At 41.3% G+C, this 24,067-nt stretch overlaps 1 protein-coding gene across 1 annotated transcript; it reads right to left on the reverse strand.

Annotated features, from left to right (window-relative positions):
• Positions 1-1,795: 1,795 nt before the first annotated feature.
• Positions 1,796-19,203, reverse strand: LOC311433802 (elongin-A-like). The gene is made up of 11 exons (XM_084513373.1): positions 19,106-19,203; positions 13,608-13,664; positions 11,647-11,759; positions 9,853-10,549; positions 8,342-8,441; positions 7,278-7,442; positions 6,600-6,697; positions 5,619-5,799; positions 4,963-5,086; positions 2,176-2,294; positions 1,796-2,042 (listed from the first exon to the last, which is right to left on the reverse strand). Exons 1-11 carry the CDS (start codon positions 19,166-19,168, stop codon positions 1,981-1,983), a joined length of 1,779 nt encoding a protein of 592 aa, XP_084369499.1. The 5' UTR covers positions 19,169-19,203; the 3' UTR covers positions 1,796-1,980.
• Positions 19,204-24,067: the final 4,864 nt, after the last annotated feature.

Below are 24,067 nucleotides of genomic sequence, written 5' to 3' on the forward strand. Positions count from 1 at the left end.
AAGGATACCATTAACATCTATAGCAAATAAAAAGTGCTTCAGGAAAAATGCATAAATAAAACCAGAGTTTTTCCAACAACTCACTCTACCTGTGATACAAGCCTGGAGTTGAGCTAAACTTCTGCCACCAACTGATCAGCAACCATATGATGAGCAGAGTGCTGGATGGACAAAGGGCAGTGCACTGACTGTTCAGCCGGGTTTGAATCCTGAACAGCTCCTCCCAGAGGTTTTCTTTACTGATGTGGATGACAAGCACTACAGCCCTCCTACTAGTCGATGCTTATTTGAGTCCAGAGATGGAAAAAACTCCGCACAAGAGCCTGCAGGTCAACATTCCTGTTCTCATCTTTCATTCATTGCACTAAAAAGGGCAACTATAACACACAAAGAAAAATCTGTCCTTGTTCCTTTGCCCAATAAACCATGACACACCAGCACACCTGCTGACTTAAACTCCTTCTATAAATAGAGCATTTACACAAGCTGTTATGTATGCGTGACTTACCTTATCAGTCTGATAAGAGCCAATTTTAGTAGCAACATTTTTCTTTTATTAAGAAATAGAATATTGAGGAAATTCACACACAAGGATTCTTGAAAAAGAGACAGCTGCTGGTTTCATGACAGTCTTACCCTTTGTTTCAGAATGCAGAGTCCTACAGAAGTACGAGGTTAGAAACAAAGCCTGCTTACTGTTTGTAGAAAGAATCCCTCCATGTGGCAGCCATGTCCTTAAGACAATGTCAGACTTTCGATTCGTGCAAATGAACTGTTTTAGATGAAGCAACAAGAAAGTATCCCACTCCTAAAAGCAAGCTCATTCGTAGACCAACCCTCAGTAGCCTGTGTCTCCTGAAAGGACAGCTATTAAACACGTGACAGCTTTTCACTTCAAACGCAAGAGGCCCATCCTCAAGACTGTGAGCTAGGTCTCTTCATAGCATACTCAGAGTAGCAGATCGGAGCATAACACAGATCTTCTCTGATCTCCAGACTCAAAGGGATTATTCTGAAGTCAGTGAGATTCCTACAGGATGACTGTAACATCAAGCTGATGACAGTGATGGCTTCCCTCCCTTCTGCTTTTTTCCCCCCAGAAAAACACTACCTCACAACACAAGGTCTTAGCGCCCCTAGTGGGTCTTACACTGAGAGGTCTGTATTTCATTATTGTACAATGTCCAAACCAGGAGTTCCTGAATGACAAGTGGCTTTTCGTTAACTCACTGTCATGGCCTGCCCTATTTACCCCAGCAGTTTATAAATCCTGCTTTAAAAAAGCAATTCAAATTAAACACTGTTTCCTCCCACCTCTCCTTTACAGGCTCTTTTTTCCTAGTTTCTATGAGACAATAATACCATTCTGAAAAAATACCATCTTGAGCAGTTTCTTCTAGCAGGTCAGAAGCAGAGTTCCAGGAGCATCTTATAAGACAGGTTGTCTTTATCCAGAAGAGGAAAAATTAAAACCCAACCAAACCAGGTGTTAGCAGAAAGAAACATATGGAAGTCTCCCTGTGGAAACCTTTAGGGCAACAAATACCAAGTTTCCAAAACGCTGTTGTGCTGGAGACACTAAAACCTCTTTGCAGTTGTATCTAAGTATACCTTGTGGCTCCTCCTAAGAGATAAGCCATAGATGTATTTTGCCAAGGTTGTTTAAGTGCTTTCATCAAAAGCTCATTCAAATGTGTCAACAAACTGATAAAGACAGCATCACTAGAAGCCCACACAAACTGATTGGTCACTAGCATGTACTGAGCTTATTTCAATTCAGTTTTCCTTATTTATGAGGAAGGAAGCAGCACTACAAAGGGATTCCAGGGCTTTTTTTTTTATTGCAAGTCATTTGCTCCTGTAACATTTGATAACTATTTTATCCACAGTAAATTGGGGAAGGTTTACATTAATGTTTCTTCCATTAGCTATAGCACTATATATAAATATTCAGATAAGCTTCCAATACGCATCCTCATTTCATCGTCGTCCAGCTCTACTCTTCAGGGCTCTTAAAGTTTTCCTCATGATTGGTGCAACTTCTTTAACAAAAAAAAAAAGTTAGGATTACAGCATAATGTGAAGGACAAAGTTATAGTAGCATAATATTAGGTATACATTGATAACCAGCAAGTTAAAGCAATTATCCTGATAACCTCAGGAAATTCCACTTACTTTTGGTAGGCTTCTTTCCATCTTGAGTTGTTCCGCTTGAGCTAGAGCTTCCACTGTAGCTAGTAGGGTTCAGATTTGATGAATTATTGTTTCTGTCTCTGCTTTCTGGAATCTGTGTTCTTTTAAAACCAGGAAATAAAGAGATTACCCTTTTTTTTTTTTTTTTTTTAAAAGAAGAACTGCCATTCACTCCATCACATTCTGATAAAAAACTATCACAGTGTTTTAACAAGTCTGTCTCCTTATCAGTACTGTGATACGTTTAAAATTATAGAATAATTCAGGTTAAAATGGGCCTCTTGAGGTCATCTAGTCCATTTCCATTCTTGCACAATTTTTCCATTCATTAGATATGATACCTCTTATTTGTCTTTAAAGTAAAATGATCTGAATTTACGACAGATGGAGCTATTATGATGACTAATAAGCTGTTGGCCTGTGTTCTAGTTTGGTCTGTGATTTTTTTGTTTGGATTTGAATACAGCTGAACTACTAATTGTCTCTCTGCCAGAAAATTAGGAAAAATTCACACTTGAGTTTTCAGGTCTGTTTTGTTTTTCTCCTTTAAGTTAGAAATGCCCAGGAAAAGGCACAATAACTAGCCCTAAATATTAGGTTGGAAACACCAAGTAACAGGACAAGGACTGGGACGGTTGCAGTAGGCATCAGCTCTGTGTAGAACAGTTAAATCAACACAGCATTTAACTGCCCAGCAATCTGGGCAGCCTTGTACACCTTGGAGCCAGTCACTGAGGCCTGCTGCCAGTTAACATAAAGCACTGCATGGCAAACACCAAACAGCCTGCTAGGGACCTGCATGTGTGCCACAGGACCTTCTTAGCCCTCGTAAGACCAGCTTCATTAGTGAAAATTTCAGCTGTACACAGTAAAGCTGAGAGAAGGTTTTCAAAGGACATGTTCAAAGAAGCTAAGTTAACTCATCATGCCTGAACAAAGTTTTGTTTCTCGAGAAGGCAAACCCTCCTTGCAGTTCCTTTCACACAACAACAGTTTGTCCTAATTTAGGATGCATAAGAAAAAATATGCTGTCTTTGAGTACATTATTCAGTTACTAGGACAGATAGGACACTTAAACTACTGTACTGAAGCACAAACTGGAAGGCTAGTCTGTCACAACAGATACAACCTCCCACAGGGTAACCGAAAGCAGAAGCCCAACTTGAAGCGCCTTAAGCTACTGCGTTGGTGTTGGACCATCTTTGCATCAGTAACAGCAACACTCTGGAAAGAAGCTTCCCAATTTAATCACCTAAAAGGTGCAGATGTAAAAAGAACGTCTCCAGTGCAAAAGCTGTTTTTAAGGGTTTCCAACATGTGGGCTGTCATTCCTGCCCCATACCACCACTGTCTTGAGCAATACAGTAGACAGCTAAACTGTAAATCAAGTTCCTGAAATCAGCAGGCTTTGATTTTATATATATATAAATATATATTTATATATATTTATACACACACTTCCACAAGTTTCTGTTGTTTTTGTGTTTTCTCCCCTCTCCCATAAGCCCAGGTCAGCTCAGCCTTAGGCACATGAAGAATTACTCAGCACAACTGCAGGCCCTGCAGCACGAGGACAGAAACTACTTACAATGACTGCTGACATTTTCAGTGACTGTCAGTCAGTTTTGCATCATCTTTGCAACAGCTGAAGTTTTATACTCCCCAGCTACCTGTCACTTTCCACTTACATATTTGTCAGCCTGCATTAACTGCTAATTCAAGAGTAACCCAGATCAATTAAAACAGTTTCCCCCCCCTCAAAAGGATCATTTTTGAGGCAGGCAGCTGCAGAGCAGTTATGCCAACAAGGGAACACCCACAAGCTATGGGAAGAAGGGAAGGCACGGTGCTCCTCACAGGGCAGTAAGTGACCACAGCACAAGACACCCACATCCAGGCAGTGTGAGCAGTCTCCACTGTTTTTATAGTCCAACTGCTGCTACACAGACTTATCAACCCATGGGGTGCTTTTAAACCAAACTGCTGATTTTCTTTTGGACTAGAACAGATATACAAACATAAAGAAGTCTCTCCACATAGTTGAGAAGGGAAAAGGGGGTGGAAGTTGGTGCTACAGCTGTTTTTTCTCCCTGTTGCATGCTCTTGGGTATAAGAGGAGTTCATCAGGACAGCACAAATCCCACATCTCTGCTTCGGTTCCCATGGCTGCTGAACTACCCTGAATTAAGCTGTCAAGAGGAGACCTTGGGTTTGTGCTGTACGAAGAAAATATTTGAGGAATCCCAATTCTGTGTTCCTCCAGTGATTAGTGTTGGCTACTGCCACTGACTGACTGTTCCAGACACTCCTTCAAGCTGCCAAAGTAGAAGCCCACAATCCAGTGTATTAACGGTTGCTGAGATTCACTCTGGTCAGCTCTATCACTCTGGACAGCTCACTGGGGATTTGATGAAAACAGGAGAACATGTGAAACTATTAGGCAGGTTTATGAACACCAAACATCAACACTGGGATCTCCCCAGGATGTCAAGCAGCATTAATGTGATCTGGAAGAAAACAAGAGTGGCTGCTCGCTCACTAGCAGGGAAGATGAATTCATCCCTGGCACTTGGAGAAACACGTGGTGACAATACACACACAGCAGGGGAGTACACAAGGCTTAAAAGGCAACTTAGCTTCTAGCTACTTAAAAAAAGTAGAGTAAACCAAGAGCTACTTATAACAGCAAAATACTTTGCCAGCAAACTTCAGCACTGACAGAGATGTTTAATCTCAAATTAAACACGCAGCACAGCACAGGACGCTTACTTGCACTTCTCCATGGGATGAAGCTGGGTGACAGGTCCTGCTGTCCCATGGATTTCTTGTTTTCGGCGAATATTCCTGGGTGGTTTTGCTGCAGTAGTCATGTAAGCCATTTTTACTTGCCGGCCTAATACAGAAGCAAGGAGCAGAGGATGTGATTTTTCCTTACTTATGTTTGAAAGTCAGTTGAGAAGATGGTTATGTGGCAATTTCTAGGTTTAAATTGCAAAAAGTAATCATTCAGAAAAAAAGAATGATAGCAAAGTAGTAACTGAACCACAGCAAGTCACATACAGTATTCCTTCACGTTAACTTTGGTATTTGCAATTGTATCTGTATTTTTTGGTATTTGTCATTAAAATTGCACTGTGTGGTTGCCTAGAACCCTCATTCTAACCAGTAAGGTAAGGTTTGTGTACAGCATGCTGCAAGCATTATACATTAATACAGTACAATAATGCATATGTTCACTTTGTGTGCAACCTGTAAGTTAAAAGGAACAGCATCCTTACTTGATGCCTTCTCCCTGAGACACAGCATCAGTGATCAGTGCAAACAAACCACTAAACACCACACAGGAAGTGTCAAGAAGAACAGAAGAGACTGGGTTTTGAAAACCAAAAGGCTACCCACATTTTATTTATTTATTTATTTATTACCTTTTGGTTTCTTAGCCTGCGCTGAAAGAATGTTTTTTGTAAGCGTCTTCAGTCTCTCCTCCCTCTCATTGTAGAGCCTCAAGTACATTTCACGCCAAGATTCATATTCCAGGAGCCTCTCATTTTTAAAATCCCTCTGGCAGTGTTTCTTCCACAAGTGGTCGGACACTTCTGTAAACGTCTTGGTTTGAACACAAGGTATTTTAAGATCAAGGATTTAAGAGTAACATTTCCAAGACTACCTGCTTGGCTGAGCCTGCCGACAAAGCCCAATCACCCCGTGGAAGAAGGTTCAGAACAAATCCCACCAGGTGCCCTCGCTGGTACCTCCACCATGAAGCAATACAATGCCACACAGAGATGTCAACGTCAGTCTAGAAGTCACGTAGCTTCAGAGAGCAGAGCTCTATATTTGAGCTCATGAGCCACACTTACAGGGTAGATGTGTGTGTTCAGCACAGGCTCAGGCCACACCAGCTCTCAACTTCAGGCATGCAGAGAAACGGCCAGCTTGCACTAGGGAGTGCCACACACTCAGAACATCAGTGTTCAAATGCATCATGGAGCTGAAGTCTTAACACTATAGATAAAAAATCTACCAGATGCAAACTCAGAAATACCTGGGCTGAGATTTCATGTACGCTTTGCAGCCACAACCGTTTTTAAGCCTGAAAACAGGCTTAAATTTGTTCTTACTGTGCCTGGCAAATGTTGTTTCTTTGTTGTTGTTTTCTCTTGTTTTCAGAAATAGCACCATTTCTACCCACAGTGGCTTTCACTTAGTCGTCAGTAATAACCTCCCAAATGCTTTACATCCTGACAGAGAGGGAGGCTTGATGACAGCTGAATTCAAAGAAACAGGTATACAAGACACAAAAGCAGCGTAACACTTAGAATCTTTATCAAGAGGGGTGCAAGGAAAGCAAGAACAGGTGCCTAAAGTCCTCTGTGGTTCCCTGAATTTAGCAAGGCAGAGTTTACCGGGTTACAGTCCTCTATTCGAAACAACTGCTCTGGTGTGCAGCGTGTTAGCACAGGCTCAAGAATTTCAAAGGGCACACCTCCTACTTCATGCAGTGCTACAAAAGAGGACAGCACTTTTAGTAGCTCATTTGTTTGTTGGTAAGTGTAACACCACTTAACAACAGTTTAAAAAATAAAAATAGACATCAGTTTCAGCAAATACCTACAGAACACATGTTCTGAAGTCAGGGTATGAAGCTACAAATCAGCAGTTCATAACTGGCAGTTATATCTGAGGATGGAGAAAGCATCCTGGAATGGCTATTGCCCCATCTTTACTGATCTGTATCACTCCCCTCTCTACCTACACAAAAGGAATAAATAATTTCTTGATCACTCATTCCAGTTTACGTGAACAAACACTTTGGAAGGGCAAAAAAAGTCAGCAGGATTTTTGGCTTATACTTTATAGGACATTATATTTTAACTACGAGTTGGAGCTTTAAAAAAGGTAAGCCTCCAAACAAAACTGCGTTTCAGCATGATCATAAGATCGGTTTTATAAATGCCTTTTGACCAGCTCTGAGTCACTGTCTGTAGGGAGGAACACTACCTCCTAGTAGGCCAGCATGGAAGAAACAAAGAAATCAAATAGTCTTTCAGTACAGCCTGCTACAAAGCCCTTGAAGTACTCACAATCAATATTATTTTGAAGCACACGGATGCACTGCTCATACAGTGTAAGCATCTTTGAAAGATGGACTTGTTTGGAGCCAGAGTAAACTTGCATTTTAGAGTTCTGTCTCCGTCCCGTGAACTGAACTGATTCGCTGACTTGCTGGGGTGCTTCCACAACAGGCGCTAGGGAAATCAAACAAAACATCAGGCAGGGTTTCTTTGCCTCCTGACATTTTACAGGGCTTTAAACATTCAGAGGAACATGCCTAGCAGGACAAATATATTTTTGCTTCTTGAAATATAAGATTATATAATGTTGTTCTGCTAGAGTTTGATCCCTTACAGGTACTCTGTTACAGAAGTCCCCTCATACAAGAGCAATACAGCAAGTACATTGCAAGTGTAAAGCAAAACATTAGATTAATCTACACATACCCATAGCAGCCTTACATTAATTAGCTCAGGTCTACACGAGTTGGATCCACAGCTAGACTGGGCCCTGAGCCTTCCTTCCCCTTGCAACAGGGATGCTCTGATCTACATGAGCTGTACTGAGATCTAGATATCCTCAGTTACCAGGCCATCAAATGCTGCTGTCATTACAGGGTTATCCTAGGGAAATTGCAATAGCAACGATGTCTCAAGCCTACAGAGATGTGAAACTACTGAAACCTCACAGGAGCTGCAAGGGAAAACCACTGGCACTTTGTGTCACCTATGAATAGGAATGCAAGCAAGTTTCTAGGCTGAAGCTACAGCTGGTGACAATTTCTACTCCAGTTACATAAGGCGTAGACAGGAATAAAGATAAGTGGAGCCCAGAGAACGACTACAGGATCTACACCTCCTCTACATCTGTGGAAACCTTTCACAGCACTTCTTTACTTGCAAGCTGTAAGAGGGAAGCCTTTATATCTCTCTTTAGATTCAAAATGATTTCTACAGGAGAGCAAGTGAAGACATTTCTTTGCCACAGACAGATGAGTTACTATAGTTTATTAGGAAATGGGATGAAGACTACCCTAGACAGAGCTGTAAAAACATGCACTGCTTCACATTTACCAGCCTCACATGCTACTTACCCTTAAAGTCAGCAGCATAGGGGAGAGACGAGATTAAAATGCCTGGCAGAGATTTAGGCAGTGGAGTATTAAGAAGATCTTGAAGGGACACCACCTTGGTCTGCACACAGTCAAGGAAACATTGCTTCATTGTTAAAAATTCAGATTTACTAAGGCTTAAAATAAACTACAAAATAAATTAAGCAAGCCCAAAAATTACCTAGGATAACCAAAACTATTGCATTTCTGAACTAGGATTTACTCCCATATTTCAGCATATTCCTTCATCTTCTACTTGCCAGTACTACATCACAAAAGGAACTTAGTGGGGTATCTGCAATCAGTGCATAATAGGGATTAAAGGAAGAAGCAGATGTATTCAGCTAACAGGCTTTCAGATAAATCACTACTGAGGTTAGAGGCATGCAGCAAATGAAACAAAACCGCAAGATGACAAAAACCAGAGTTAGATGTTTAAAGGCAAGCTAAATGTCATCCTGAAAGACAAGAAACAGCTTCATACCTGGTTCTACCTCGTCTCCTGCATCATGCTGGATAAGCAATACACTCTTCCAGATATCCCCTTAAAAAGTGACTTAAAGATTCCAGGAGCCTGGTAAGTGTTCCTGCAAATGCTCAGCATTGCATACAGTATCTAAATTAAGTCTTGGGTGTCTTCCAGTCATAAGCCAGGCACTTATAAAACTTGCATCTCCCTAAACTTCATTTTGGTATCTGAAAGAACTTTTTGCAACTTGAACAGCCAACATTTTCCTCTCCATTTCACCAAGATTTTCCTCAGTTCCCTAGTTCCTAGATGCTGCTATCATGTACAAGCCCCTCCGTTAATATTCCTCTGTTTGGGATAGAAGACATTCCTATCACAGATCTTGCACAATAAATAAAGCCAGGAGCTTTCACGTCACAGCAAAGATAAGAGACTTGAAGAGACCTCTAATTCCCTGCATACAAAGGGCTTCATTTAAAGAGTCTAATTAGTAAGCACGTTTAGTTCTACCTCAGCTCAAAGGAGCTACTTAAGCTTTCTGCCACTTCAAGGGACTAGGGTATTTCACTTTAACAATTCATATAAGCTACCCTTACATGCAATAATGTGGTTTACTTCAATGCACTGAAAGAAGAGTCTGTTCATTTCCACTACAGACCGTAATGAGCAGACCACAGCTTCCAACAAAACAGCTGTGCTATGCCAGCATCTGCTAAAGTCAGAAAACAAGCTGGTCAAGAATGAAGTTACAGGTAAAAAGTCAATTAGCTGATACCAATCAAAGACCACTGCTGCATACAAAATTATCGTAAAAAACATAAGAAACTGATTGTAAACTGTCAGTATGTAGTAAATAACCTTTTTTGCCCCAATTAAAATTATTTGCCATTGCCATGCAGCCTATGTCAAAGCCACACATTTGTTGCTTAAAATAAGCACAGATTAATTTTGCTGGCAGTAAGACACCAGAACACTCCTTTGCCCGCAGTTTATTTGCTATTATTCCAAGCATGCAGTGGTTTACCTTTTTACTGGGCGTTTCTGATTGATCATCCTCACAGTTTTGGATCTTCTCTTCTCCCTCATCTGCATGAGGAAGTTTTGTAGTCTTCTGTGGTACTGAGCTACTCTTTTGTTCACTGCACTTCTTTGGACGTTCACCTGTAGAGCAAGCTTTCCTCTTTCTTTTTTTTGTAACCTGATCATAATTAAGGTAAGATTCAAAAGACATAGTAGGGGGCTCAAATTCCTCATTGCTAGGTAATTTAGCTTTGCTTCCTGTGACAGGTTTTTGTTTTGGTTTCTTCACATGCTTAGGATCTTCCTGTTTGGGAGCATCCTTACCAGGCCTTTCGTTCGTGGGGGATATGTCCTTACTGGCCACACAGGAACGCCTCTTTTCTGAACCTTCCTTGCTGTCCTTGGAGGCTCTCTCTTTCAAGTCTCCTTCTTTAGCTTGAGGATCAGTACCCTGGGAGCCATGTTTAGAACTACTGCTGCTACATTCTTTACTATCACGTTCTTTTTGAGACTCAGAACCTGTATTTCGATGCTTTTTTTCCCTATGAGTATGCTGCTTATTCAACTTCTTAGAAATGGGAGAGCTATTGGAACTTTTGGAGGCCAATACAGATGCTTTGGGCTTCTCTGAAGGCTTAGTTCCTTTGGAAACAGAAGATTTTGTCTCATCTTTTTCAGCATTTTTTCTTCCTCTGTGATCACTGCAACACAAAGGAAAAAAATACATCCCACACTACATCTGATGCTACATTCCTGAAGAATCAATCTTTTTATTTACATTAGTGAAACCAGAAGCTTTAAATCACACCATGTGGCATAATTCTTACAGGACCCAGAACGGCACTCTAATTTTGCTTCCACATCAGCACAGAATCTGAGGGAAGTCGCTCTTGGTCCAGCATCACTAACTACTGCAACAAGAAATTGAGAGCAACCCAAATGGAGAGTAGGGACATAAGCATCAGTAAGAAAAACATGTTTGACATAGTGCTATTTGTTCAAAATGCTTTAGATACCACTGCTTTTATACAAGTTTCCTTGCAAGTTTTATAATACAGAGATGGTACTTGAAGTAACTAGGAGGCAGAATTTAAAACATGTTCTGTGGTTGGTAAGAGTACAAAACATCAGCCTGGATACTTTGTTATTACCCATGTGCTCTGGTATGCCACTTCCCTGTCGTGGGAACAGCTTCAAATTTAACATGCACTGCTTAGTCAATCTGAAGCTTCAGCTTTCTCAGATCAACTTCTCCCACTGTCAAGAGGGCTGCAAAACATCCAGAGCACAGTCAGCCTGCTGATGGCAGTGGTGGAGGCTGATTCCTGAGAAGGAATCACATCTCTTCGAGTGTACCTGCTCCAACACACAAAACCCTTTTCAGTCTGCAGAAATACTGTAGGGAAGTCCTGTACACAACCAAATCACTAAAGAGATGCTTCATTGAACAACAGCCACATAGCTGAGAAAGAAAAAAAAAAAAAAAGCAAACTTCCTACTTCTCTAGAGGGGAGGAGAGCACTGCCCATCACCAGCTTAGTGCTGCTCACATCGGCTGGTACCTAAGAACCTGTGCTGGTCAAAAAGGCAGGTGAAGTCTGAGTGCTGGCTGGCTAATTGACCAACCCTGGTTGCTTTGATCTGTCTCCTAGTAATTTAAAAAAGACTCATTCCTACCATTCATCTATATTTCATAACACATATTTGTCATTCCAAGTATTATTCTAATATTTCCAAGTTGTATTTTATTAAGTTATGCTACACCACAATTAATCCTGTAGAAAGAGTCCATACCTACCTTTTATTTTCTGGAGGAATAAGCTTTTTCCATCGCTTCACCAGGGATTTAGCTACATTCCCAGCAGTGGCATGTTTCCTAAAGCTGTTCACTGTTTTGCCTATGCCAGTTTCCTGTTGAAAAGGGTGCAAGAAAGATGGGCGGAATAAATCACAACTAACATCCCAAGAAAAGCTTTCCCTAAAACTGCTACAAGCAGCATTAGCATAGCAGACTGAGCAGTCTTACAGCAGCTAAAGAAGTAAACACAGTTCTCAGTCTACAAACAGAACTGAAAGAAAATCATAATTATAACCAAATGCTGGGAACAAAGTGCAGCCTGAATTCATAAAAGAAGCTACTTTTCCCCATTAAATGTATGTAATCCAGAAACCTCACTTGGCTTGAATGCTTATGCCCACAAAATGCATACTGCTAAAGTGAATTAATCAATTTATATATATTTCTATTTATACAGGTACGGTTTAGCATATTAAAGAGCACAAATGATCAGTGTATTGTAATCTAAAAGCCTCAACATGAAGTACCATGGGGCAGAGGTGCCAGATGAACAGAGTTCATGTGACTAAACTCAAGTCTCCGCCACAGGAAAAAATCCCCTGATGTTTAAGATGTCGTGTCCATTGTTCTGTTCACCCACCATAAAATTTATTTTCACATTATCATTGTGTCTTCAAATCTTGCTCTGATTTCTACATTGTAGAAGTAGAACTGCCCTGCAGACTTTGCGGGTATATAAATATCACAGGTGAATTTTTTAATCCTGTTATTAGTATCTCCAATTCATAAACCCCCACTTTTAAGATACATTTTTGTGTGCAAACCCTGGAATTTGTGAAGCCAACAGCAACCCATTAATGCTCTCACTAGCCAGTGAAATTATACTCCTGTGAAGTGTGAGTAAGAACTATGCATGTACTACTCCTCCGGGCTCAGCTCAGGCCTTAGAAGGGAATTCCTTAAAGCTTCAGAAAAATAATTTTGCTTTAAAGAGATTCAGTTTCTGTATCATTCAGGAGCACTGGTTTGGAGGATCAGTGTATTGCAATACATGTGAGAAAACTGGTGGGAGGATATCCTAAAGCTATCCATATGAGAAATTTATGTTCCTAGAAGTGCTTTAAAATATGCAGAAACCTCAATTTTAAGGCATCTCTTCCCTCTGTCTCACTTGAAGACTTCCATCACAGTCTGTCACATCGTAGCATGCAAGTATGCTGAGAACATCAATTATCTGAGGAAGCCCTTTGTCATTTTTAACAGTTCAGATGAGATTACTTCATTTCTCAATAAAAATATTGGTGGATTATAGTAGAGGTCCATCTGTTTTTAGGCAGGCAAGTGTCTTTGCCCAAATAAGCTGGCCAAATATTCCAATTACCATATTTTTCTCTTGCTCTACAAAGAACTATCTAAAAAACCAAAATCTTCTTCCCAAAACATGGATACATTATTCACAGTAACCAGAAGCTTCCCAAACCACTCAGAATTTCAGATATAAAACTTTACAGGGTGCACCTTGGCAAAGGATACAAATCACAGGTATTCTTACTCTAACTTGGGATGGCTGCTCTTTAGATGCAAGAAACTCACCTTGACCAGCTAATAAGAGACAGAAGATTTAGACAATTGGCTCAAAGAACAGACCATCCATATTTCAGTTATCTTAAGCACTGATTTGAAAGCAAATTTAGTAAGAAGAACCCAGCCCTGAGTAAGAGTGTTCCCTGTATGTTCAGATCACTGCTCACCACTAACACTTGTCACAATGCTGAATTTGTTAGGTTTTAAGCCCAGCTTCTTTTTGGAGAAGGCTCCATGGCTTCTTATACAGAGCTCTAAATGAACCATGCTAAGAGTCCTAATTCCCAAATGCAGCAATGCCCACTGCTTCTGGGATTGCAGACCCCATAAACTCTTTTCACGGTGAACGACTGTGTAATGTATTATTGGTCACTTACCACTAGAATATCCAGTGATATATCCAGATCCTGTAGTACCTTAAGTGCTTTTAGAATCTGGAAGGAAACATTAGATTATTTTTTTATTAGATAACATATGCATATGTTATATTAGATAACATAAGCATGTACTATCCTGCTTTTCTCATCCTCATTCCCATGTTTATCCAAAAAACCTTGACAGGAAGAAGATCCAGTAACTCCAGGAAAACATAAGCCCTCCTTCACTGTAGGTAAGGGCTATGCTTGAAATTTGTTCTGCAATACCCCTAGCAGCAGTAATAGCAGAAACCCCAACAGGTTTGACTTTACTGCTACAGTGATTACATTAAAGATCAATAAATCAATAGTGCAGCAGCTCAGGCTGCACTATTGCACTAATATGCCCTCACTCCTGGTGTACCAGTGACCAATCAGCACAGAACTGATTCAAAGGCTGAATTAAGCAGAAGCAGCGTCCTGAAAGAAAAAAAAAAAAAAAGAAAAAAAAAAGGCAAGCTTCCCACAAGGTCTCCCAGCCAGCAGCACCACTAAAGGCCAAGAATTTAAAAAAAAAAAAAAAAAGCCCATGGGAGTTCAGCTTGTGAAGAAGGTCAGGTTTTGAAGCCTTCACTGCTATTTGTACAAGACCAAATCAAGCTAGAACAGCTGCTTTGTTTCACACGGGCAAAGTATATACATCTTTGATTAAAACGTTGAGTTTCATAGAAACAGAAGAGTATTTTTCAAATATGAAACTGCTTATCTTACTCTGAGAGGTTTTTAATAATACAAAAGTTTCATTTATAAATAGAGTATGAACTTATTTGGCAATGGGAGTGCAGCACACCTGAGTCTTGCAGTTGACTACACACAGTTTGCATCATCTTTGACAAATTTCTACAGTTATGTAAGTTATGTTATCTAGCTGACAGAATTAATGTGCAACTAAAGTAACAGCATTTCATAGGGCGCTAACAAAGCCTGGAATACTTCTGTTTTTTTTCAGACCATTGCCACTTCTAAATGCAATGGCAGAAACCTGCTGGGATGCAGGACGACAACCCCAAAACTTCTTAAACTTTAGTAATTGCTTTAATAATAGTCACTTCTCTCTGCAACAGTTCTAAATTTCACTGTTCCTATAATATATTAAAAATTGAATCCTCCTAAATCTCACTGTGCACAGTGGGCTCCATCCATACGCCTGGCATGTGGTTCTCCTGCGAGGCATCCACCCTGCAGGAGTAGCTTAACATTTAACTTTTTCCAGACACTTCACAGGCATAGACTACACATTATGAGACGAAGGCTTTCCCAAACTAATCCCCATCAGGAAGAAAATATGCTGCAAAGATGCTTACAAAGTTAAGTAAAAAAAAAAAAAAAAAAAAAAGTAATATTAATAAGAGCACAGTGTTAATCACAAGCATCAGAAACTACGTTATCAGTGTCAAATTAGTTAATTTTGTTTTTAAAGTGATATTCCCAGGCATTTAACTAGTTTTGCCATCAGAAGGAAGCAGCCCATTGCTAAGTGGATGGGTTTTGCTTTATAGGATGACTGGCTACTCAAGCAGTATAAACAGACTGGGAATAAATCCCACAGCCCAGACACAGTCCTGCACTAAGAATGCTAAAAGATGCTTTCATCAAGCTACAGAAACAATGAGAATTTGATGGGTTTTGGACCGAGTTAGTTCATCAAGCTGAGTTCATTACAGAAGAATCTTTAAAATGGGTTCAGGAAGCAAGCAATTACTGTTCATGCAACTTCAAAACAGGGGGGTAAATTACAAAAGTACCTGGATGACAAGCATGTCTGAGAGCAGTCAACACGTTTTAATGTAAGACAAAACTTTCAATTTTTAAACCAAAGCCCACACTGTTCATTTTGCTTTCCTGAAATGTGTATCCCATTTGGCAAATTAAGACAAACAGAAGGGTTTCGTTAGGTAGAAAGCATTGATCAAACACTAACAATCCCGTTAAGAGCAGTGATCCCCGTCTCCCAAAAGCTGGGAACAGCTCAGCCTGCAGTGAGCCCAGCAGTCATATCTGCTCGGGGATGCTAAAGGAGAGACAGCCCCGTGTGCCTGTGTGTGCAGCATAACCAGAGCCTCACGGACGAGCACACACACACCAGCCTGAGACACAAGCACAGGGCCAACAGGAGCACGAGCAAGATAAGATGAAGGGAAGGAAGGAAAGCAGAGGGTCCAAGCAATGAAAAACAGGCAACAAGCATGCAAGCAAGCAGCTCTCCAGAGTGAAAGCCGAAAGCAGAGGGATGATAAGAAGAGGCCCAGCTGTGCCAGGTCTGTCTCTTCCCATTGCACCAGCGCTGCTCCAGCCTCTCCGCGTGAGCCTTGGGATCACCTCGCCTCCTGTAGTTGGGCCCTCGCTCAGGCAGGATGGGACCCAGCTGGGTGGTGAGACCCCACCAGGTCCCTAACTCCTGGCTGAGCTAGCTACCTCATCAGATCTTTGAAGACAGCACTTTTAAAAAGTCTAACATAACCCTAAGTGAGTCACTGCTATGCTCAGTTGCCCTCACTTTAAAAAGTTTCCTTTAAAATGTCTGATTTTGTTTTCAGCCACTGAATCTCATCATCTCTTCCTGCTAACTAAAGGGAGTCCTCTCTCAAACATCTTATGCAACCCTCAAATATAAACACTAATCACACATTACCTCTTGGTCTTTTTTTAGGGCCAACCAGACAAAGTTCTTGAGCCTCGGTAAGTTACGCTGGCCAGAGCTGTGGCTGTTCTGCCGCTGTCCTAAAATCTTCCCTGCTCAGCAGCCTTGTTTTTAAGAACAGCCCCCAGAACAGGACATAATATTCCCGTAATTGCCCCTCTAATACTACATCGCTGTAATAACACGACCCTGCTAAGCTACCCGGAGATAGCAGTTATTCCATAAGCCACTGCCTTGTACTGCAATTTCATGCTCAACTGGTAATACACCAGAGCTCCAAATCATTTTCTGAGTCAATGCTTTCCAAAATACAGGCTCCTATCCTGAGTGACCTATATTCACAGCTCCTAGCTGTGACTTTCCACTGAGCCATGCTGAAACGCAGGCCGCTCAAATGAATGTAGCCTAGCACATGACCAAGGCTGCCTTTTCTAGAAGAGTCCTCTTCATCTGACACAAATTACTTTGGTACTTGTGACATCTCCCCGCACTGCTTGCTGTCTTCTAAATTAAGAAAGATTTGAGTAACACCATGTCAAGATGAGATGGATAATTGTTCCCCCTCCTATTCCCACCCTCCCCAAAAAATAAACAGCATTGCTTTCTGATAAGGATTGTCACTTATTTTTGCTGACTGTAATTTCAATCCATTTTGTAGATGTTACATCAGGCCCGTAACATTGCTGCTGTAATCAGCATCATACAGCAGCAAGTCAAATTCCTTAAGAGACTTATGTATATTTATGACAGCTAGTGTCAGCTGAATATAATTTAAGATAAATTCAAGCTAAATTTAGCAGTACATATCTACATGAAGTCTCATTGAGTGCACTGGCTCATGGTACCATCCTTTATTTCTACACCAGTTACATCTTACATGCAAGATTTTGCAGCTGCTCATTGCAGCGCTTCATGGACTTCAGGGACAGGGCTCATTTCATTTCATGGTAACCTTTCTTCCAGAGCTGCTGAACTTCCCTAGTATCTTGAGGATCATTCAACTTCTAAATCATCAGTTCTGTTAATTTTGGTCAGTTCTCTGAAAACTCACCAGGTAGCTATTAAACCCTGCATATTAAGAAGCTTTTGATATGAACAATTTATGTTCTGTATCTTTTCCCTGGTGCCTATCAAAGTATCCAGTGGTTATTAAAAAATGTGACACAATTAGACAAAGTTTATTCTCAACTATAGAGCAGAAATATTTGACAACACAAACACTTACTGACATATGTATCAATAATAAGGATTTATTATTCTTTCTGCACATCCTTGAAGCCTCTCTTTGCCTTTAAACATAACTACATGTTTTCCAACACTAGGTTTATCTTGTATTAGTAGTGCATTTCATGACTGCCAATTTCCAGTTATCAGTTTCTCCCTTCCCTTCCACTCCTTACCCATAACTGTTTCTATTTCACTAGACACAGCTTTACCAGGAACAGTGGCAGTGCTACAGCACCACCATTAGACCTACTTTGTGCAGCACCTGCTTTTGGTTATGTTACAAACGCAGGGCATCTCTTTCTTTAACAGAGGCAAACCTGCCAGGACTAGACGTGTTTTTCTCCTTGGATTAATGTGTTTTTAAGTTTAATGCTTTGGGAGCACTTAGAAACAATTCCAGAGATGTTGTTGTTGTTTTCTTTTCCTTTTCAATCTCCTGTTCATAATAGCATATAATCACCGAACACTAGTATTAAAAGATTAAAAAGAGTAAAAGAGATAGAGTAAAATTTGACCACTTATAGAACACCAGAAATTTTAGTTTTACTGAACTGCAAGGTATAGCACCTCAAGAAGTACCTGCACTCTGGTATTTGTATTTTGCACAGATAAAGCCTACAGCACCAGCAGATGAAGACAAACCATTAGTGGGTAAGAAAATCGGTATTTCTTGCACATGTATAAGCACACACTTAGAAAGCACACAATAAATATGAATGTAGTAATGATGCTTTTTAAGTTTTATTAACCACAAAGTACAAAGCAAGTTAAATGATATACCAGCCCTCTGTTTGCAAACACTTCCACAAACTTGCATCAAGTTATAACGCTTCAGGAAATCTACCACACTAAGCATGTTCTGTACTTTCAAGATGAATTCAGCCCCTCAAAAAAAAAAAAAAAAAAAAAAAGCCCTTTAAAATATATTTTTGTTGGTCAAACACGATTCATTAGCAAACAGTAAGTCAAATTTGGGGCTTATTTCTTTGCTGGAGCAAAGTGCCTTCCCTCCTGCTCATCTCCTTCCCTGCACCTTGGTACCTTTGAGTGCCAGGCTCAGCCTCCTTCGGCTGCTCTGCCCCACCTCAGAGGATGTTTTCTTGTTTCAAGCCCTCCTTATCTACTTCTTGCAGCTCCCGAGGAGAGCCCTGCTCTCCTACAGGTTGCTTCATTTATTTCAGATAAGCATAGCTTTGTTCTTCTCCTACCAGGAATCAAAGCGCAGGATGCAGTGCCCTTCCTGCACCACCGCAGCACATCAGGAACACCTTTTCCACCATAAAAACCTCTTACGGAGCTCAGCACCTCAGCTTTGAGCTTCTGGCCAGGACAAGACACGTAACACCCAGCACCATCCATCAGCTGGTTTGGTGCACAGTGTTATATCTACCTTTAAGACACAAATTTTTGTCACCTCATCCTACACAGGACCCCTCAGGCTCCTATTTAAAACACTACGCAGCCAGAGCCCGGCCATACACCGACCTCAGGGTGCCAAAGGGACCCAACGCACATCGCCCCCTCCAGGCGCCCCAAGCCGGGGACGAAGCCTCGAGGCCACCCGGGGGGACCCCCACCGGCCCCCCGCTACCTCCGCGGGCTGCTCCGCGCGGCCCAGGCGCTCCTTCAGCTCCATCACCCTCTTCGTCCCCATCTTCCTCCTCCTCCCCGCCGCGCTCGCCCCCTCCGCCATGGCCCGCAGCCCCTGGCGGCCGCCATCTCGGGCCTCTTGTAGCGGCGCCATGGGCGGCGTCCCGCGGCCGGCTGCCTGCCGTGCCCGCCCCGGCCAAGGGGGGGAGCGCCGCCGCCATCCCGCTCATCTATGTCCTCAGTCAGCTGCCAGTGCCATGCCCCGGCCCTCGGCTGTCCCAGGCTCAGCCCTGCAGGGTCTCATCCTCGTGTCCTGCAGGGTCTCATCCCCCTGTCCTGCTGCTGAGGGCACAGCCGACAGCGTCCTGCCCAAAGCACCTCAGCCCCGCGGGGCTGGCTGCAGGGATGGTGGTTGTGGTCGACCTGGTTGTGCTATTACCAGCACATATTTGTTGTCAGCATGTAATATGGACTAGCTGCTTTGTTTTGTGCTGCCTCTCTCAGTTTTACCTTTATTTAAGCACACACTATGGTTACTACTTAGCAAAAAGTTATAATTCAAGTTAGGCTGGATGTCAGGAGGGGGTTCTTCACAGAGAGGGTGGTTGCACACTGGAACAGGCTCCCCAGGGAAGTGGTCACTGCACCGAGCCTGTCTGAATTTAAGAAGAGATTGGACTGTGAACTTAGGCACATGGTCTGAACTTTTGGGTAGACCTGTGCGGTGTCGAGAGTTGGACTTGATGATCCTTAAGGGTCCCTTCCAACTCAGGATATTCTATGATTCTATGATTCTATGCCTGTGGCTCTGAGCCAGAGGGAGAGCAGCAGCCTGCCCCATGACCTATGGTGGCACTTCCACATGTCCTTCAAGAGCACCAAGAGCACGAATACATCAGTATAGACCCTGCAGGGGTGCGTGGTCATAGTCCCCACTGCACCAGCTGATGGATGGGACGCAGCATCAGGGGCAGTTGCACTTGCCCACACAAACTTCTTTGGTCACCTGCAGGTCATTTCAAGGCCTGTGGTGTGTCTGTTGTGTGTGTGTGGCCGTAAGGCTGCTTAGTGGCTGGTAAGTATGATGGCAAACACAGCAGTAGCAAGGCTAAGTGCATGAAGACGTGCCCAGCACCAGCAGGCACACTGCTGCAGGCTTATCCCCCAGGTAAAGGTAGCAGCCAGGCTGGAGAAAGCATCGTACTTGTCTTTCTGTCTTTCCTTATTTATAGCCTGATAGTTAATGCAGCTGTTGCAGAAGGACAAAACACTTTTGGGCCCTTCAGCTTGAAGCATGGCTTCTTTGAAAGGTACATAAGGTCACAAAAAACATTGCGCAGGGAATCTGTCTTTGCCTACTGCGAAAGTGAAATGGGATCTCTGGCACAGAGCTTACTGGGGCTCAGCACTTGAAAGACTTGAGGCTGAATGAGTCTTTCTGAAAAAAATCTGTGGGTTTGCCATATTTCCTCAGGGGTTATTGTAGATAGAATAGTTAGATATGTAGGTCACTTTTCACTCCTTAAAACAGCATTTGGGAGAAGTGTTAAAAAAAGTGTATCCAGTCTAAATTACAGGGGAATTTTAAGTAGGCAAAAGAGGATTACCTTTATGTCTGGTATTTGCACATTGCGTTGCAAAATAGATCTCATTACAGCTTGGCACAGCATGTAGCAAATTTATCAGTAGAGAAACCAAAACAGGCAGTAGTGCAAAGCAGTAGGTAGAGCACTCGGGTTGCATATGGAAAAAACAGATCCACTTTCCTATCATGGACCGGCTCTCCAGTTCACATGCTCATCTTTTATTTTGCAGAAATAATTAGCTCATCTTCATTATGCACACAGGCTTCACAGAATCACAGAATCACAGAATTTTCTAGGTTGGAAGAGACCTCAAGGTCATCGAGTCCAACCTCCAACCTAACTCTAACGCTAACAGCCCTCCACTAAACCATATCCCTAAGCTCTACATCTAAGCGTCTTTTGAAGACTTCCAGGCTTCATTAACCCTGCCCTAGAATCAGCCACCCACAACTGGTTGCTCTTTCTCTCTCTCTTTTTTTTTTTTTTTTCCCCTAATAATATTCAATTACTTACACAAAGTGGAATTTATGCAGAAGAAAATCTTGAAAGAGATTCAACCCACAGCAGCATTATGGTTAAAGTCATCTTTGAGTAGGGAAGTTGAGACTGAGGTCATCACATGAGTGATGTGATTGAAGCTGGGTTTCCCGTACATTGTATGAAAGCCTTAATTATCAAGCCACTGGGTTTTGTGGAATGAAGAAAATCTCCTTCCTGTGTTACTGCACAAGTCTTCTGAAAGATCACAATTTCATGCCAGTGAAGAATAAAATATGCAAGATCTCAAAAACATTAATAGAACAAGAAATATGTGTCGTACCTAGGTGTAACTGCAAAATTTCTCATATTACTTGTCATAACTTTTGCAGAGAGAAGTGACAAGCCTACTTGGTCCTTCAGAAAGCCCTCCAATACCAACTGTCATGAAGATTAATTTGACTGCAAAGAGAAGCTCCTGCAATGAAGAAGTGGGGGTGCTGCACACAGCTGCTCTGGTAATTGCTCCATGTCACTACCTGCCAGAGAACAGTGGTGTGCTGCCAGCTGTGCTCTGAGCAAACTGTGAAATCAGGAAGAGAAGTTGGCTTTGTATGAGCTAAGAACAGCTAGGGAGGAGTACCAAGGGCTGAAAATGATGTGAGAGATTTGGCTGAGCAAAATTAGGCAATGATCAAGTATTATGGGAGCTTTGTGTGGTCAGGGAGATCTGACTGACCAAATAGGTGTTGGTTGGTTTACTGCACACGGTTTCTCTGAGCCACCATCCATGAAATCAAAGCCTGGTTATTTGATTTTACACTATGATGGTTTATACTATGTTTATTCTGTTGCTTACCAAGAAAATGTATGTTTCTTTTCCATCATTTTATTAAAAAGACTGCAGTTGCAACAGAAATTCAATATGCTTTAATGGTATCTCCAGAAAGATACCTGCAGAAGGAGCTTCAGCCTTCCTGAAGGCATTATGATTACTCAATACGTTCAGATTATTGCATTTAAAAATATCTTTTGTAACTAATTATCATCATTAAATAAATATGGGCTTTTGAGGTGCATAATACTTGGCTGAGTATACACAAATGGTTCAGAGCCAAGAAAGCAATAATAATCTAAAGCTCAGCCATAATTTTATTAACAGTTTTAGCTGAACAAGGTAGGTCTCCATGTAGCCATGGCTGTGGTGCTAGCATTCCACAAACACATTGAGACATGCTGACTTTAGAGAGAAGGCTTTACATTTACCAGAAAGAGTGCAGTACTGATTGCACATGGATTAGAAAGGATATAATTGCTGTAATTGCCTTGAGCCTTATGTTTGCTGATAAAAGATCCTTCCCTATTGCTAATTCTGGCTCATGTGCGTGGAGCAGATAATAACAATTATTCTTGTTTATTGGGCTATGAGCAAATCTCTTGAAACGTTTGTGTGTTTTTTTCCCTAAAGAATGTTAAAACATTACTACATGATGTGCTACTGCTGCATGGATTGACTGTATTGTCCTTAGTCACTCACACAGCTGATTATAAAGCAATTATTTTTTTTTTTTTTCAATTTTTATGAGATTTACTTATAGCTAAAAAGACACATATTGACAAGCTTAAAATATTGCCAAATATGTCCTATCCTTTCTTTTAAATGAGAAAATAATTAATAACTGGTTTGCAGGGACTTAGATTTCCTGTAGACAATAAAAATATTTTCATAGTAATTAATTTCTATCCCATTGGAAAGGAAATAATCAGCAAGATAGCAGGTTATTTGAAGGAAATAATATTAAGAACATCTGTTTAACTATAACAGCATTTAAAAAAAATATATTAAAGTCTGTATTTTAAAAACATATCACAATGCCAGGCTAATTCTAGTACAGTTTACCTTTGAAAAGACTTTTCTGTATGCAAATTAATGGAAAATGAGAATGACAGGTTCCAAGATCAGCTTGCATGCCGTGTAACAGCTACATGTGGTATCAGCTGTCTTCTGATCTTGAAGACCAAGTAACTAAAGTTTCATGTTTTTGCCCTAAGGTACAACCAGAGTTTCAGAAATATGGGAGATGTTTGACTGTGTCAGCATTAATACACTGAAATGCTGAGGCATGCCTCATGTGATGCTTATCTCCATACGGCACAGCACAGCTCAAAGCGTGTTCAGTGTTTTCCGGAAATTAGATATTAGTCTTGTATTCTCGGGGGAGATATTTCCTTTTTGTAGTTTGTGTGCTTTTTTTTTTCCACAGTGAATCATATAAGGATGCTGGAAATACATTTTTAGATTCTGAATAAGACTTAAATTTATTTTACAACTTGCAAATCTGTTTTTATGACATGGTGTTGAAATTAAAGTGATCTTTTATTTTCTACAGCTCATGATAGCATATTCATTCGGGAGCATAAATGCCCCTTTTAACAAACTAACTAACTGAAAAATAACAAAGAAGATATTCCATCTCTGAAAAATGTTGGCTTTTTAGGGCATCATTTAATTATACAAATTGATAAAAGTATGGCTATGAGTTATTAGAAGTAGTTTGACAACATCCCAGTCCCCATTCTGCTTTTTCATTTTTGTCATGTAACTGCGCTAGCGCAGCAATGCCCTTTTGTTCGAAATGACAAGTGTTATTTTGCAGCAGTTGCTGTAAAAACCCATCCAAGCCAGAAGGTAATCTAATAAATCTATCGGATTAAGCATTACATGAAGTCCAGCCAAGAGAAAATTTTCCCTTTCTGTGCTGTCCGTATCCCCCGATGTCCCTCCTTCCCCATGCAGTCACTCCCACCCCCTTTGCCACCCCCATGGTATGAAATTCCTCTGGGATGTGGAGACTTGGCTTTAAATTTTGCCTGGGGATTTCTGGCCAGAGGTCTTGAAG

This window comes from Aythya ferina (genome assembly GCF_964211825.1).
Source record: "Aythya ferina genome assembly, chromosome: 3".
Taxonomy (NCBI): domain Eukaryota; kingdom Metazoa; phylum Chordata; class Aves; order Anseriformes; family Anatidae; genus Aythya; species Aythya ferina.

Coding starts and splice junctions, on each gene's coding strand:
- LOC311433802 (XM_084513373.1), bottom strand. CDS start 19,168: ATGGGGACGAAGAGGGTGATGGAGCTGAAGGAGCGCCTGGGCCGCGCG. Junction 8,442..9,852: donor CAGAAACGCCCAGTAAAAAG/GTAAACCACTGC, acceptor GACTGTGTGCAG/ACCAAGGTGGTGTCCCTTCA. Junction 2,295..4,962: donor CATCCCATGGAGAAGTGCAA/GTAAGCGTCCTG, acceptor TGGTTTTAAAAG/AACACAGATTCCAGAAAGCA.